This window comes from Loxodonta africana, chromosome 8 (assembly GCF_030014295.1).
Source record: "Loxodonta africana isolate mLoxAfr1 chromosome 8, mLoxAfr1.hap2, whole genome shotgun sequence".
NCBI lineage: Eukaryota > Metazoa > Chordata > Mammalia > Proboscidea > Elephantidae > Loxodonta > Loxodonta africana.
Genome location: NC_087349.1, coordinates 62259123 through 62275509, shown reverse-complemented (window position 1 = coordinate 62275509; position 16387 = coordinate 62259123). Strand labels below are relative to the sequence as shown.

The window sequence follows — 16387 nt, the reverse complement described above, 5'->3', positions numbered from 1 at the left end:
ACCTCAGCAGTGACTTCATTACTGAGCTAAAAGGGTGCCGAAGCCATACTCTGGGGGTTTCTTCAGTCTCTGTTAAGCCAGTAAGCCTGGTCTTCATTGATTGATTTCCAAATGTTAAACCATCCTTGCATACCTGGTATGAATCCCACTTGGTCATGGTATATATATTTTAATACGTTGTTAAATTCTACTGGCTAGAATTTTGTTGAGAATTTTTACATCTATATTCAAAAGAGAACGTAGCCTGAAATTTTCTCTTTTTGTGGTGTCTTTGCCTGGTTTTGGTATCAGGGCTACACTGGCTTCATAGAACGAATTCACAAGTATTCCTTCCTTTTCTATGTTCAGAAATAGTTTGAGTACTACTAGTGTAAGCTTTTCTCTGAATGTTTGATACAATTCTCCAGTGAAGCCATCTGGGCTAGGGTTTTTTTTTTGTTGGGCATTTTTTTCAATATCTTCTCTTGTTATGGGCCTGTTCAGATTTTCAACATCATCTTGTGTTAGTTTGGGTAGGTGGTGTGTTTCTAGAAATTTGTCCATTTCCTCTAGGTTTTCAAATTTGTTGGATGTTTTATCTGAATCTTGGCCCCCTCCTTTCATGTATAATTTCCCACTTTCTGCTTTTATTTGACTGTTTTGTTTTAAGTCATCTGAAATCTTCTATGGAGGAATTTAGAAATTATGGTAGCGTATTTCATTTTCAGTTTTACAAAACTCAGCAGTTTACTAAGTCCTTTGAGGCTGTATTAATTGAGCTTGTTTCTGGTTAACAAGTTTTAGAGAGTAGCATATTAAAATATGGATCCAGTTTTTATAGTTAAGTCAATATTTAGCTTTTCTGATGCTTTGTAAGTGGCAACCTGAACTTTCCCAGCCCTGAAATAACACTAAAACCGTTTCATATCTTTTGGATATAGGAAAAAGACTTGAAAACATACAAAAATCCTTAGAAGCCGCTTTCTCAGAGGCAGCATGGCGGCAGCCATCTGTCGTTCTGTTAGACGATCTCGATCTCATCGTTGGCCTGCCCGCCCTCCCTGAACACGAGCACAGCCCTGATGCAGTGCAGAGCCAGCGCCTCGCACACGGTAATGCTTCCACTTACTGTGTCGTGCAGCATTTTTAGTCTTGATAGTAAATACTTTCTTAGAGAATAGAATATACACTGCGTTCTGTACCGCCTTTGGGCTTCTGGTAGCATTCTGCAGTTATCCTGTATCAGCAGACATGGTCATGTGGGAGAACTGTGAAAATTCTTCAACTTCACAGTTAGTCCTGTGGGGCCTTCAGCTTGTTTTATAGCATTGATTTATTCTTGCTTTTGTTCATCTGACAAATATTTATTAAATGTTTTTGTTCAATCCTGGTTTTTGAAGTCTAGAAGAGGACAGAAAAATAAACAATTTTAGTACAGAGTAATAATGATAGCTACTATGTAGGGCTTCCTAGAGGAGTTAATAACTCAGCTAAGTTTTGACAGAGGAGTAGAAATTAGCCAAATGAAGAAGTGAAGGAAGTATGGTCCCTAGGAAAAGTCATGAAGGTACAAAAAACATGGTTATATTAGAGAATACGCCATTGACTGGAGCTTAGAGTACAAGCAGAGGGCTAGGGAGAGAGGGGCTGGAGAGTTTGACAGCGTTCAGCTGCCTTATGGTTCTTAGAGAGCTGAAATAGTAAATACAACCATGGTGCCTGGTGTTAATCTCCAGTATTGAATCCCATAGCATCTGCATGACTTGTTAACTTAGTGCTAAAGGGAGTGCTGGAAATATCTAGGTCTAAACACATCTCCATTAATAATGTGTTTCAGTTCTGACCTTTAAGGCTACCAAACCTTGGAAGATTTGGGGGTGGAAAGAGATTGTTCATGAAGTCATAGGAATGTGAGCTATATTTTGATTAATAAGCAGAACACAGTATGGAAAGCTATCACCCATTCATTATATTGATATTAGAGACCCCTCTTTACTATTCATTCACTTACTTTATAAGATCTCAGAGTAGGGAGCCTCACTAGACATTGGTCTGGATATACAGACTTGAGTTTACAGTTCTTCCTGCACCTCCATTGTCTTGATTAGATCCTGGCCCATATTAGGTTCTCCATAGATAAATCAGTGATGGGATGCATGAATTAAATTTTAAAAGGTATGAAGGAGCCATACTGTACATATTCAACCTTAAAGCTCAACTTGAGTTTATCATTATTTTTAATTAATATGTCATTTAAAGTTACAGTTTGTTTCCTAAGCTTTATATTATATTAATAAGGAAATACTATTTAATTCTAGCATTAAACAATATGATAAAAGAATTTATTTCCGTGGGAAGTTTGGTTGCACTGATTGCCACAAGCCAGTCTCAACATTGTCTGCATCCTTTACTTCTGTCTGCCCAAGGAATTCACATATTTCAGTGCTTCCAGCGTATTCATCCTCCTAATCAGGTAATACACTGTTTGTAAAGGTTGTTGAAATATGCCCCTCTTTATCATCATCGTTATTTTTTTTACTTGTAATGTATGGTTTTAAATTTATTTTTATGTTAATGATCTTAAGGATATTTAAAAGTCAGCACTCAATACATACTGTACTTAGGTGCACAATTATAGTTTATAACTGCCTGAAATGTTAGGCATTTCCCAAGGAAATGGCTCTTTTGAAAACAGTATTTATTCTTAATGAGAAAGAGCAGTGAGGAATGCAGGAAGATGTCTTTGTAAAAACTGATTAACTAAATATTTTTTTTTAACTAGCATATGTGAGGGGAGCCCTGGTGGCACAGTGGTTTAGTGCTTGGCTGCTTACTGAAAGGTCAGTGATTCGAACCTACCAGCCACTCTACTGAAGAAAGATTTGGCAGTCTCCTTCTGTAAAGATTTACAGCCTCGGAAACCCTATGGGGCAGTTCTACTCTGTCCTACGGGGTCACTTTGAGTTGGTATGGACTCAGCTCTGGGTTTGGTGGGTTTTGGTTTAGCATATGTGACCCTTAGTCCCCTCTGGGGACTCACGCTTATGATGGTTTTAGGGGCAGTGAGCTCAAAGAAGTGGGTCCAGAACTGGCAAGCATGTTTTAGACTCTCGTTTAAAATTCTCACCTAGAGTCTATCCTAAATATTCAGACGCTATGCTAATTAACTGTTATTGAATAACAAAATATTATACTTGTTATTAAGCATAGCAGAATGGTAGTGATACTGGCCATTGAATATGTTTTTAGAAATAAGTTTTATAAAAATAATAATAACAACAAAAACACAATCTTAAAGGGGTGCACATATTACTAAAAAAGCTTCTTATTAGAGAAAGAAATGGCAGTCATTTATCAATCTGATATTTTTTACAACTTTATTGAAATATAATTGAATTACAATCAACTCATATACTTAAAATGTACAATTTGGTCAGTTTTGACATATGTATATACCATGAAACCATCAGCACAACAGACATTTCCATCACTTCCGAAAGCTTCCCGGGGCCCCTTTGCAGTCCATCCCTCCTGTCCAGTCCACCCTCAGACAACCATCAATCTGCTTGCTGTCACTATAGATTATGTCAGCTTGATTTTTCTCAGAATGTATGTTCCAAAATTTATACACAGATAAAATTAAAAATTTGAACATTGTGTTTTTTCTTTAGGAACAAAGATGTGAAATTCTGCATAGTATAATAAAAAATAAACTGGACTGTGATATGAGCAAGTTTACTGATCTTGACTTGTACCTTATAGCTAAAGAAACAGAAGGCTTTGTAGCTAGAGATTTTACAGTGCTTGTGGATCGAGCCATACATTCTCGTCTCTCTCTTCAGAGTATATTCACCAAGGAAGGTATGTTTTACTGTCAAAATTCAAACCCTCTTTCCGTTGTTGAGAAGTGTCATTGTAGTAGGGTAAGAATTCAGCACATTCCATTTTAATATTTGAATAAGCGGTTACTTAAGTAAAGAAATTTACTTCTCCAGCTAAAGTGATGGTATATCTTGAAAATTCATATATTCAGTATGTCTACCAAAATGAGTTTTGTTTATTTTTGAACAGAATTAGTTTTAACAACATTGGACTTCCAAAAAGCTCTCCATGGATTTACTCCTGCATCCCTGCGAAACGTCAACCTCCATAAACCTAGAGACCTAGGCTGGAATAAGATTGGTGGATTACATGAAGTTCGGCAGATACTCATGGATACTATCCAGTTACCAGCCAAGGTGCTTTAAAAATAAATACCGCCCCCCCACCCCCCCCCGCCAAAAAAAAAAAAAAGTATTTGCTCCCAGGAGAATCACTGACTCCTTGGCTTTGGCTTTCCTTATGTTGCTTGGCTTGCTTACTCTCACTTCGATTCAACAAGCATTTACTCTGACTTACCAAATTAATGTCCTGCACTATTTTAGGTACTAACAGATTGTTAACGTACTTCATATGCTCATTGCACGTAAGAAACTTACAAGGAAATCTGGGCTGACATTTATAGTAAATACATTTAATGTGAAGTTCATAATTTTTCTGTGTTACTTTAATCATTCAGATTATACTAAAGCAAAATGAACTGTAAAATAGGACTCAAACAGAAACAGATAGGAATAAACTGAGAGGTAGGAGAGTTGGCTAGGTCTATAGGGTTGATGAATTAAACTAGATTTGCAGACTCTGCGTTAGCCCTGGAAAGGCAGTTAGCAGGCAGTGTAGACCAGGCAGATGGTACAATCAAGGTGGCAGATGTGGATTGTTCTTCAGAAGATCAGACAGTAGCATCTAGGAGGTAGTGTGGTTGAATCAGAGACCTGGGAGGTGAGAATCACTGCATGAGATCAGGGACCCATGTAGAGAGAGAAAGAAATGGGTGAGTGAGGACCTTGGGTTACATGTAACTGGATGGTGAGTCCTGGTAACTATGGCCACCAGGGCCTGGGCCATGGTGAGTACAGCCCAGGACTGTGGCTTACAGCCTAGGACTGTGGCTTATAGCCTGTTTGAGAGAACATGGGCATGGCAACACTAGTCAGCAGGATCATGACTCCAAATGCAGGGCCTGGGCACCAAGCATTACTATCCAGATATATGGAGACCATGTGCTGAACTGCTGACTTTGGGCCCTTTTTCAAACTAGAGCAGAGGTGGAGGTGAGGTTGAGATTTTGTCCATGGGTGGAACTGAATAGGCATACTTGATAGAGGAGACCAGGATATTTCTTTCTTTGTTTATTCTGCTTTAGGTGAAAGTTTACAGCTCAAGTTAATTTCTCATACAAAAATTTATACACATATTGTTATGTGACCCTAGTTGCAATCCCTATAATGTGACGACATACTCCCCCTTTCCACTCTGTGTCCATTCACCCAGCTCCTGTCCCTTCTGCCTTCTCATCCCACCTCCAAGCAGGAGCTGCCCATTTAGTCTTGTGTATTTACTTAAACTAAGAGGCATAGTCTTCACGAGCATTGTTTTGTTTTATAGTCCAGTCTGATCTTTGACCCCCACGTATCTGTCAGTTTGTTGTACTCTGGGGGTTTGTGTGTTGCTGTGATGCTGGAAGCCATGCCACCAGTATTCAGATACCAGCAGGGTCACCCATGGAGGACAGGTTCCAGCTGAGCTTCCAGACTAAGACAGACTAGGAAGAAGGACCTGGAAGTCTACTTCTGAAAAGTATTAGCCAGTGAAAACCTTATGAATAACAGCAGAACACTGTCTGATATAGTGCCGGAAGATGAGCCCCCCAGGTTGGAAGGCACTCAAAAGATGACTGGGGAAGAGCTGCCTCCTCAAAGTAGAGTCGACCTTAATGACGTGGATGGAGTAAAGCTTCCGGAACCTTCATTTGCTGATGTGGCACAACTCAAAATGAGAAGAAACAGCTGCAAACATCCATTAATAATTGGAACCTGGAATGTACGAAGTACGAATCTAGGAAAATTAGAAATCGTCAAAAATGAAATGGAAACGCATAAACATCAATATCCTATGCATTAGTGAACTGAAATGGACTGGTATTGGCCATTTTGAACCAGACAATCATATAGTCTACTATGCTGGGAATGACAACTCGAAGAGGAATGGTGTTGCATTCATTGTCAAAAAGAACATTTCAAGATCTATCCTGAAGTACAATGCTGTCAGTGATAGGATAATATCCATGCGCCTACAAGAAAGACCAGTTAATACGACTATTATTTAAATTTACGCAGCAACCACTAGGGCCAAAGATGAAGAAATAGAAGATTTTTATCAGCTGCTGCAGTCTGAAATTGATCAAACATGCAATCAAGATGCATTGATAATTATTGGTGATTTTAATGTGAAAGTTGGAAACGAAGAAGGATCAATAGTTGGAAAATATGGCCTTGGTGATAGAAACAGTGCTGGAGATCGAATGATAGAATTTTGCAAGACTAACAACTTCTTTGTTGCAGATACCTTCTTTCACCAACATAAACGACGACTATACACACGGACCTTGCTAGATGGAGCACACAGAAATCAAATTGACTACATCTGTGGAAAGAGACGATGGAAAAGATCAATATCATCAGTCAGAACAAGGCCAGGGACCGACTGTGGAACAGACCATCAATTGCTCATATGCGAGTTCAAGCTGAAACTGAAGAAAATCAGAGCAAGTCCACAAGAGCCAAAATATGACCTTGAGTATATCCCACCTGAATTTAGAGACCGTCTCAAGAATAGATTTGACACATTGAACTCTGGTAACCGAAGACCAGACGAGTTGTAGAATGACATCAAGGACATCATACATGAAGAAAACAAGAGGTCATTGAAAAGACAGGAAAGAAAGAAAAGACCAAGATGGATGTCGGAGGAGACTCTGAAACTTGCCCTCGAACGTAGAGCAGCTAAAGCAAAAGGAGGAATTGATGAAGTGAAAGAAGTGAACAGAAGATTTCAAAGGGCAGCTGGAGAAGACAAAGTAAAGTATTATAATGACATGTGCAAAGAGCTGGAGGTGGAAAACCAAAAGGGAAGAACACACTTGGTGTTTCTTAAGCTGAAAGAACTGAAGAAAAAATTCAAGCCTCGAGTTGCAATAGTGAAGGATTCTATGGGGAAAATATTAAATGAGTCAGGAAGCATCAAAAGAAGATGGAAGGAATACACAATCATTATACCAAAAAGGACTAGTCAATGCTCAACCATTTCAAGAGGTAGCATATGATCAGGAACCGATGGTACTGAAGGAAGAAGTCCAAGCTGCTCTGAAGGCATTGGCGAAAAACAAGGCTTCAGGAATTGATGGAATATCAATTGAGATGTTTCAACAAACAGATGCAGCGCTGGAGGTGCTCGCTCGTCTATGCCAAGAAATATGGAAGATAGATTCCTGGCCAACTGACTGGAAGAGATCCATATTTATGCCTATTCCCAAGAAAGGCGATCCAACCGAATGTGGAAATTATAGAACAATATCATTAATATCACAAGCAAGCAAAATTTCGCTGAAGATCATTCAAAAACGGCTGCAGCAGTATATCGACAGGGAACTGCCAGAAATTCATGCCGATTTCAGAAGAGGACGTGGAACCAGCAATATCATTGCTGATGTCAGATGGATCCTGGCTGAAAGCAGGGAATACCAGAAGGATGTTTACCTGTGTTTTATTGACTATGCAAAGGCGTTCGACTGTGTGGATCATAACAAACTATGGATAACGTTGCGAAGAATGGGAATTTCAGAACACTTAATTGTGCTCATCAGGAACCTTTATATAGATCAAGAGGTAGTTGTTTGGACAGAACAAGGGGATACTGATTGGTTTAAAGTCAGGAAAGGTGTGCGCCAGGGTTGTATTCTTTCACCATACTTATTCAATCTGTATGCTGAGCAGATAATCTGAGGAGCTGCACTATATGAAGAAGAACGGGGCATCAGGATTGGTGGAAGACTCGTTAACAACCTGCGTTATGCAGATGACACAACCTTCCTTGCTGAAAGTGAAGAGGACTTGAAGCACTTATTAATGAAGATCAAAGACCACAGCCTTCAGTATGGATTACACCTCAACATAAAGAAAACAAAAATCCTCACAGCTGGACCAATGAGCAACATTACGATAAACGGAGAAAAGATTGAAGTTGTCAAGGATTTCATTTTACTTGGATCCACAATTAACAGCCATGGAAGCAGCAGTCAAAAAATCAAAAGACGCATTACATTGGGCAAATCTGCTGCAAAGGACCTCTTTAAAGTGTCGAAGAGCAAAGATGTCACCTTGAAGACTAAGGTGTGCCTGACCCAAGCCATGGTATTTTCAATCACATCATATGCATGTGAAAGCTGGACAATGAATAAGGAAGATCGAAAAAGAATTGATGCCTTTGAATTGTGGTGTTGGCAAAGAATAATGAGTATACCATGGACTGCCAGAAGAGCGAATAAATCTGTCTTAGAAGAAGTACAACCAGAATGCTCCTTAGAAGCAAGGATGGCAAGACTGCTTCTTACATACTTTGGACATGTTGTCAGGAGGGATCAGTCCCTGGAGAAGGACATCATGCTTGGCAAAATACAGAGTCAGCGGAAAAGAGGAATACCTCAAACGAGATGGATTGACGCAGTGGCTGCAGCAATGGGCTCAAGCATAACAACGATTGTAAGGATGGTGCAGGACCGGGCAGTGTTTCGTTCTGTTGTGCATAGGGTCGCTATGAGTCGGAGCCAACTCGACGGCACCTAACAACAACAATCTTTGCAGAGGTGGCTTAGGGAATGCTTTTAGTTCTGGGTTAACAGAGCATCCGGGGGCCATGACTTCTGGGGTTCCCCTAGTCTCAGTCAGACCATTAAGTCTGGTCTTTTCATGCGAATTTGAGTTCTACGCCACAATTTTCTCCTGGTCCGTCCTGGACTCTCTGTTATGTTCCTTGTCAGGGCGGTCATTGATGGTAGCCCGGACACCATCTAGTTCTCTGAGGCAGGATATTTCTGATGTAGCCTGATGTTTGACTCACCTGTTCAGAAAGTTTTATTTCTCTCTGAGTATTGGTGATTTAGAAGGTAGTTTAGAAATAATCAGTTATTTAGCTTGAAGACTCTTGGGAGATTTTATTGTCTATAATCATTAAAGATACTTCTCTTTTTTTTTCTTTCTTTGAGTGAATATATTTGAATATACATAGCTGTCAGACTTTACCCAGTGAAACAATACAAGTAGAAGGCAGTATACTCTTTATAAGATGGTTTTTTATTTTCTTAAAGTAGTACTTTTATAATGTTCAAAAAGAAAAAACAAAGACCGTTTGATACAGTTACGTGCATGTTATGTAGCCTGTATTCCATGGTCCTCGTTTCTTTATATCCTTGTCAAGTAGCATTTGGAAAAAATCCATGGTAGCTTCTTTGAGTTCATTTATTATTTTTAACAGGAATTTTATTTACTATCATTGTGCTGTTAATAATGAAGGGTGACAGTTACCACGACTTGCATACTTTTTCTATACACTGGTCTTTAGCTGCTGCCTAGTCATTTCTGTTTTAGACTTGAATGCTTTATCATATTTTTGTATTTTTCAGTACCCAGAATTATTTGCAAACTTGCCCATACGACAGAGAACAGGTGTACTATTGTATGGTCCTCCTGGAACAGGAAAAACCTTACTAGCTGGGGTAATAGCACGAGAGAGTGGAATGAATTTTATTAGTGTCAAGGTATGTTGCCCATTTATCTTTCTTGATTGTGGGTTAGTCTCCTATTTGGAAAGCTGATAGAGCAGTGCTTCACATACTAGTTAAAGCTGTGTGGGAAATGGAGTAATGAGCGACCTCTCTTTTAGGGCTTGTGTTCTTGCTGAAGGCAAATCTTCATGCATTACAAAATAGAAATATACATAAATATTCAGATAAAAAGCAAACTATAACTATAAAGAGGGTGAGAACCAAGACATCTAGAAGCAGGAAACTGGGGGTTTTATGATTCTGTTACTTGTTGGCTGCATGTCACCCGGGTTTGTGTCACTGGGTCTAAATTTCTCAGGTGTAAGGTGAGTGTAGGAATTTGGGCAGTGCCTCACAGTCCACCCCTGCTGTGTCAGTCCTCATGGTGTGGGGTGTTAGTTGTATAGCTTCAGCACCTCAGCAATATTAGTCGACCAAAAGATGATTAGCTCCCAAGGCACAGGGATCATAGAGCTAGCCTTTTTCAAAATTGATTTACAGTCTGAATGCCAGGTTGGTAATTTGCGGTTGGGTTATGCCTACCCTCTTTTACCACATGATTTTTTGTGTTCTGGCAATCATGGAGAAGCACTAATACGTTTTAATTTTCCTGCGTTCCTTTTTCTGGATCTTCACATAGCCATGACCATACACTTTCCTTTCTACACTTAGCAGCAGAATCTAGTTTCACTTTTTTTTTAAACATATAATTTTCAAGATTATTCCCATTAGGGAGGACACCTTATCCCTTTTAGTAAGTCTTCAAATCACGATTTGGGATGAGTTCACAATGGGAAGGTTTCAGCAGGTTGCTAATTCCATCTTGGTGGGTCAGGGTGGATTCTAGGAGCCCCTTGACTGACAGTATGTTGCCTTGTTCTGCCCTCTCATCCTCTAGTTCTGCAACTGTACTGAGGAAGTTTAATTAAATGCTAGTACATTAATAGATGGGTAGGTGGCTGAGTATTAGAAATTCTCTATTTTGGTTACATATCCTTAGCATATTTGGTCTTTGAGAGATAGAGATCACTGGGGCCTAGTCAGCATTTAAAAGAATCCTTTTGCATAAATGCTATCCCAGTTTAAGAGAAGACCATTCTCAGGACTCATTTTGCTGTATGTAGTGTAGTTTGTTTTGAAAGTTTTTTCAATTGACTTTTAGGAAATATTCTTCAACTTCTGCGCAAATAAATTGGTTTCAGTAATCGAAGATGGTGATCAAAGTAATTCATGTCTCTTTAGAAATTTTTCTTTTTTTTTTTAGTCTCCAAAGGCTAGAGATAAGTGGGACATTTTCCCTTTTTAAACCATTCATTGACTTCATTAACTGGATAATTATTGGGTACTTTTTATGTGGCAGGCACTGTTTTAAGCCCTGAAGATTCAGCAGTGAATAAAACTGCCTTTTTAGAATTTACATTCTACTAGGGGAGAGACCATGAACAGACTAACGTAAAAATATACCATATAATGTCAGGTAGTGCTGCCTGGAAGAAAAGTGAGATCAGGAGGTATAGTAGGTATATTCTAGTTGAATAACTGGAGTGGGTCACAGATGGGGTTGTAAGCAAGGCCTTTCTGAGAAGGTGGCATTTTGCAAGAGATCTAAATGAAATGGAGGAACAAGCTATGAGAATAAATACATACTGACAAATGTCACAGGCAGAGGAAACATCAAGTGCATAATATTTGTTCCATCACAGTTTGTATTTAAGATACGTCCATTTAATCATATTAAAAATTTCACCTGACTGAATTTAGACCTAGCCATAAACAAAAATTATCTTTTAAATAATTTTATCTCAATTCTAATTTAATTTTATTTTACCTAATAGGGGCCAGAATTACTCAGCAAATATATTGGAGCAAGTGAACAAGCTGTTCGTGATATTTTTGTTAGGTTGGTTCCCTATGAATTTTTTTTTTTTTAAGTAAATGACATCATTATTATTGGTCAGTCAGTGCTTTTTGGTCTTAATCTTGCTTTTTGAAGAGCTGGTGTTCAAAACCTGTGATTTATGTGAATTGATAATCTAGAGGACAAAGATTCTCTGTTTTACCAAATACTACTTAAATGTAAAACATTTTAGATATTAAATTTTGGGAGTTATTTGATTTTGTACCCACAATAGAAATACTCCTAAAATGCAAAAAATGAAATCATAAGTGATTATTTAAAGGAATCTCAGACAAGTAAAAAAAAAAAATTAGAAAAGTATAAAATGGAAAGAGAATTTTATAATTGTCCGCATATTTTGATTTAACAAGCAGGATAGCACAGAATTAGGAACCATGTGTTAATTTATAGAAGTGTTAATTATAATTGTTTACAGTAAGAATGTGGTATGGTGGTACACGTGCACTGGATTATTAGTCAAAAAGTCTCGGGTTTTTGTTTAGTCCCTGCTATTGGAGCCCTGGTGGTGTGGTGGTGAAGAGCTCAGCTGCTCACCAAAAGGTCGAATCCACCAGTCACTCCTTGGAAACCCTATGGAGCAGTTCTTCTCTGTCCTATAGGGTAACTATGAGTCAGAATTAACTCAGCGGCAATGGGTTTGGTTTTTTTTTTATTATTCTATCCAGAAGGTGCAGTGGTTACAGCACTAGGCTGCTAACCAAAAGGTTGGCTGTTCTAACCCCCCAGCTGCTCTGTGGGAGAAAGATGTGACAGTCTGCTTACATAAAGATTACAGCCTTGGAAACCCTATGGGGCAGTTCTACTCAGTCCTATAGGGTCACCATGAGTCAGAATCAACTCGATGACACCAGATTTTGTTTGTTTGTTTTAATTTTATTCAGAAGACATGGGAGAGAGCAAATTCCTTCCTCTAAGACCAGTTTACTGAAAATGTGAATAATAACAAATGTCTTACCTTCTTTAAGGGTTTGTTGTAAAGAAGATTTAAAAATATATGTGTGTATAATATTGATAATGTATATTTGAAATCACTTTGCAAGCTCTGAAGCCCTATTCAAACAGGAAGTGTTTGTTTATGTTTCCCAGAGCACAGGCTGCAAAGCCCTGCATTCTTTTCTTTGATGAATTTGAATCCATTGCTCCTCGAAGAGGCCATGATAATACTGGCGTTACAGACCGAGTAGTTAACCAGTTGCTGACTCAGTTGGATGGAGTAGAAGGTTTACAGGGTAATAATTGTAAACACACAGATGTTTTGTTACAACACAGTTTTACCAAGTTTTAGTAAAAGAAGTTCTCTTTTTCCCTCAGGTGTTTATGTGTTGGCTGCCACTAGTCGCCCTGACTTGATTGACCCTGCCCTCCTTAGGCCTGGTCGACTAGATAAATGTGTATTTTGCCCTCCTCCTGATCAGGTGAAAATTTCATATTTAGTGTCCAAAACCCAACAAATGCTATACTCTTTCCTTCTGAACTGTCCTTCTGCCAGGTAATAACAATTTGTCCTTAGAAGACCAGCTTTCTTAGGCTTGGGCCTTGTCCACCATTTGCTCACAGCATAAAAAGATTCTGAATTAGGTGCAAAACCTGTCTTTGGCCCGGCCGTTTTCTGGCAAGTTTTAAAAGCTTATAATCCTTCAGTATTGGCCAGCTGGAAAAAAGGGAGGAAATATGTAGTATTGTACGTCCGCATTCCCTGTGTTGTATTAGCCTGATACACGATCAAACATATGAATAGTAAGCATGTAAGCAGGTTATGTGGGAAGAGGCTTTCGCAACTGCTTCTGGTCCTATGTTGTTACAAACCTTGTTCTCAAATTTAGAAACCAATGAGTAAATGAGTGAAAGAACAAATAGATATTCAAAGTATGTGATATCAGAATGTATGTCACATGTAGCTGTTATTTAAATTATTTTAACTTACTTTTGAAAACTTTCTTGGCATACTTTCCCAAGTCTAGAAAATAAGCGGTTTCTGAATAAAACGTGATTTATACTGAATAGTTAAAAATGTTCATTTTCATTCATACGTTCCTTTTGTCAGGGAATGTGTCCCAGGAAGACTGAAAGTAGACTGGTAGTACATTTCTCAACTTGTTAAAGCTTATTAGATATATAATGTTAATTTACGAAAAATTGTAAGACACCCAGTTTAAGAAAATATTTCATTTTTTATTTGTCAAATCAGCTAGTTTTTTCTTCTTTCAGGTGTCGCGTCTTGAAATTTTAAACGTTCTCAGTGACTCTCTGCCTCTGGCAGATGATGTTGACCTTCAGCATGTAGCATCAGTAACTGACTCCTTTACTGGAGCGGATCTGAAAGCTTTGTTCTACAATGCTCAGTTAGAGGCCTTACATGGAAGACTGCTCGCGTGTGGACACCAAGTGAGTTATATGAGAAGGTAGTTTCTGTGGCCTTTTATGATTGATAAGAGCAGTTTAATGTCAAAATTTCAACCTTAAAAATTCTGTTTTTTAACAACTTTGTTAAAAAGCTATAAAAATTTAAATTTACCTTTAGTTGAATGTTCCACAGTTGCAGTATTGGTTTTGCAGAGAACTTTGTAATTATGAAGAGTTTGGCGTCTTTTTCTTTAACATTACCTTAATATTGTCAAAACCGCGTTGGTGTGTGGAAGAATATTATTTAAATTGGGATAGTATCTATTAGATAATATAAACAGAAACAATTGAGATTTTTAGTTTGGTTTGTACTTTGCTTTTTTAAAAAATAATTACATGTGTTATTTATTTTGATGCTTATATTGTCCTAGATTTGGCCAATAGAAGCCTTTTCTAGGTGGCTTCTGTGTCCTTATGATATGTCCCCATCATTCCTTGAGGTACTATTTCCTGGTGCAACAATAGATGCTATAGGTTTATCTTGTAGAATCTGCCTCTTCTCCAGTATAGTATTTTCATTTTAATTATTGCAGTAGATCACTCTGCTGCATTATGGGCTTTACCACATTGTTTTCTAGGAAGGGTTTTTCTGCATACTCTCCCCATTTTGCTTAATATTCTTATCCTAAATCAGATGCTACCAGGTTTTTATTATTTGTTTTGGCAAGCCATTGAGGTTCTCTTTTTTTCACTTTCATTACCAGGAAAGATATGCATTTGTAGAGTCCTCTTTGAATTTAAATGTTATTAACACAGTTGATTCATCATTTCAGAGTAGAAAACCAAACCAAACCTGTTGCCATCCAGTCGATTCTGACTCATAGTGACCCTATATGACAGAGTAGAACTGCCCCATAGGGTTTCCAAGGAGCATCTGGTGAATTCGAACTGCCAAACTTTCGGTTCACAGCCAAGCTCTTCACCACTGTGTCACCAGGGCTGCACTAGAGAATTAATAAAATTTTTGAACAATGCCTTGAGTTTCTTTGTATTGCTTTATTAGAGTGCTGTCTATGTTGTTATTTATTTCGGAGTTGTGGATTATTTAGAGCTTTATAATCAGTTGCCCTTTTGTACGTTCTAGGATGGGAATTCCAGCTCTGACAGTGACCTGAGCCTGTCTTCGATGGTTTTTCTCAACCACAGCAGTGGCTCTGATGATTCAGCTGGAGATGGAGAATGTGGTTTAGAGCAGTCCCTTGTTTCTCTAGAGATGTCTGACCTACTTCCAGATGAATCAAAATTCAACATGTACCGGCTCTACTTTGGAAGCTCTTACGAATCAGAACTTGGAAATGGAACCTCTTCTGATTTGGTATCTTGTGCAGTCGTCATTATACAGTTCTGAAATATAAAGCCGTAGGTTGGTGTAAAGATGGACAGTGATTTATCTCCTAACCAGCCCTCCATGTTCTTTCTGGTTGGTTGGTTCTTTGGTAAAATAGTCTTGTTTTTCCACACCAACTAGTAACTTTTATTCCTATTCAGAACTTTAAGGCAGGACCGGCAGCAAGGGTGAGCCAAAGTAATGAGAGGCCAAGATTACTCGGTGGCTTCCTTCAGGTTACTCTCTCTCCAACTAGTGGTTATAAAACACCCTTAGTAGCAGGTCCACGTTTTACTGAACTTAAATTCTGTTGTTGTAGGGCAACTGAGGATAATGAGAAATTTGGTACAGTAATGTCAGAAATTCCTGACAACAAAATTTTATCTATTTGTAATAGTTTTCACAGAAAGCATAAGCACAGTGCAACAAGTTAGTAGTGATAGCGCTTCAAGAAAGAAAATGTTTTGATTAAATGTGGGCAATTTTATTCTTTTTTCTATTTAATGAAAATAACTTTCAACACATCTCCAAAAAAATTTAACAGTGATTAACTCTTGCTTTTTTGGTACTCATAACATTTTTACATATATTTTTCTTATTTTTTGTAAATTTTTTAATTAATTCAGGCTTTTAAAAAGGTAAAAGTGACCAATTTTTATTTCCAAGAATAATAAGTAAACTGTTGTCATAATTCCAGTTTTTAATTCTGTTTTCTATTTCTTAACTTCTATCTAAAACATCCCAGGACTTTAATGTAACTCTATTTGCTGAAAAATAACAGTAAGGATCATTTAGAACCTATCCCTGGGCCAATTAGTGTGGTGGATTTAATAACAAAGTATAAAAACTAAAAACTCATGTCATGGCCATTTTCATTCTATGGTGGTTCTGTAACACAGATGTCAATGAACTTTTACAGAGTATTAAACATCCTTAATTTCAATTAGTTAAAATGTAAGCTGTCAGTGTTAAGGCTTTATTGTTTGAAATTTTTAGTTTTATCTTTAGTAAATACATACTTTTTTTTTCTCTCTTTCCCTCTTTCCTCTTTTCCTCCCTT

The 16387-nt window shown here is 38.0% G+C and overlaps 1 protein-coding gene across 5 annotated transcripts in view; it reads left to right on the top strand.

Moving 5' to 3' along the window:
- The window catches only part of PEX1 (peroxisomal biogenesis factor 1), a 49093-nt gene that overhangs the window by 23267 nt on the left and 9439 nt on the right, over positions 1-16387 (top strand). For 4 of the 5 annotated variants that reach the window (XM_023544424.2, XM_003407149.4, XM_023544425.2 and 1 more), the window contains 10 exons: positions 921-1091; positions 2298-2452; positions 3651-3840; positions 4051-4217; positions 9539-9673; positions 11515-11579; positions 12684-12826; positions 12909-13012; positions 13806-13982; positions 15085-15315. In XM_023544424.2, the coding sequence (XP_023400192.2) occupies positions 921-1091; positions 2298-2452; positions 3651-3840; positions 4051-4217; positions 9539-9673; positions 11515-11579; positions 12684-12826; positions 12909-13012; positions 13806-13982; positions 15085-15315 (1538 nt within the window). Of the gene's footprint in view, positions 1-920; positions 1092-2297; positions 2453-3650; positions 3841-4050; positions 4218-9538; positions 9674-11514; positions 11580-12683; positions 12827-12908; positions 13013-13805; positions 13983-15084; positions 15364-16387 lie in introns of all 5 variants that reach the window. The other variant, XM_010587268.3, reaches the window with a different exon arrangement.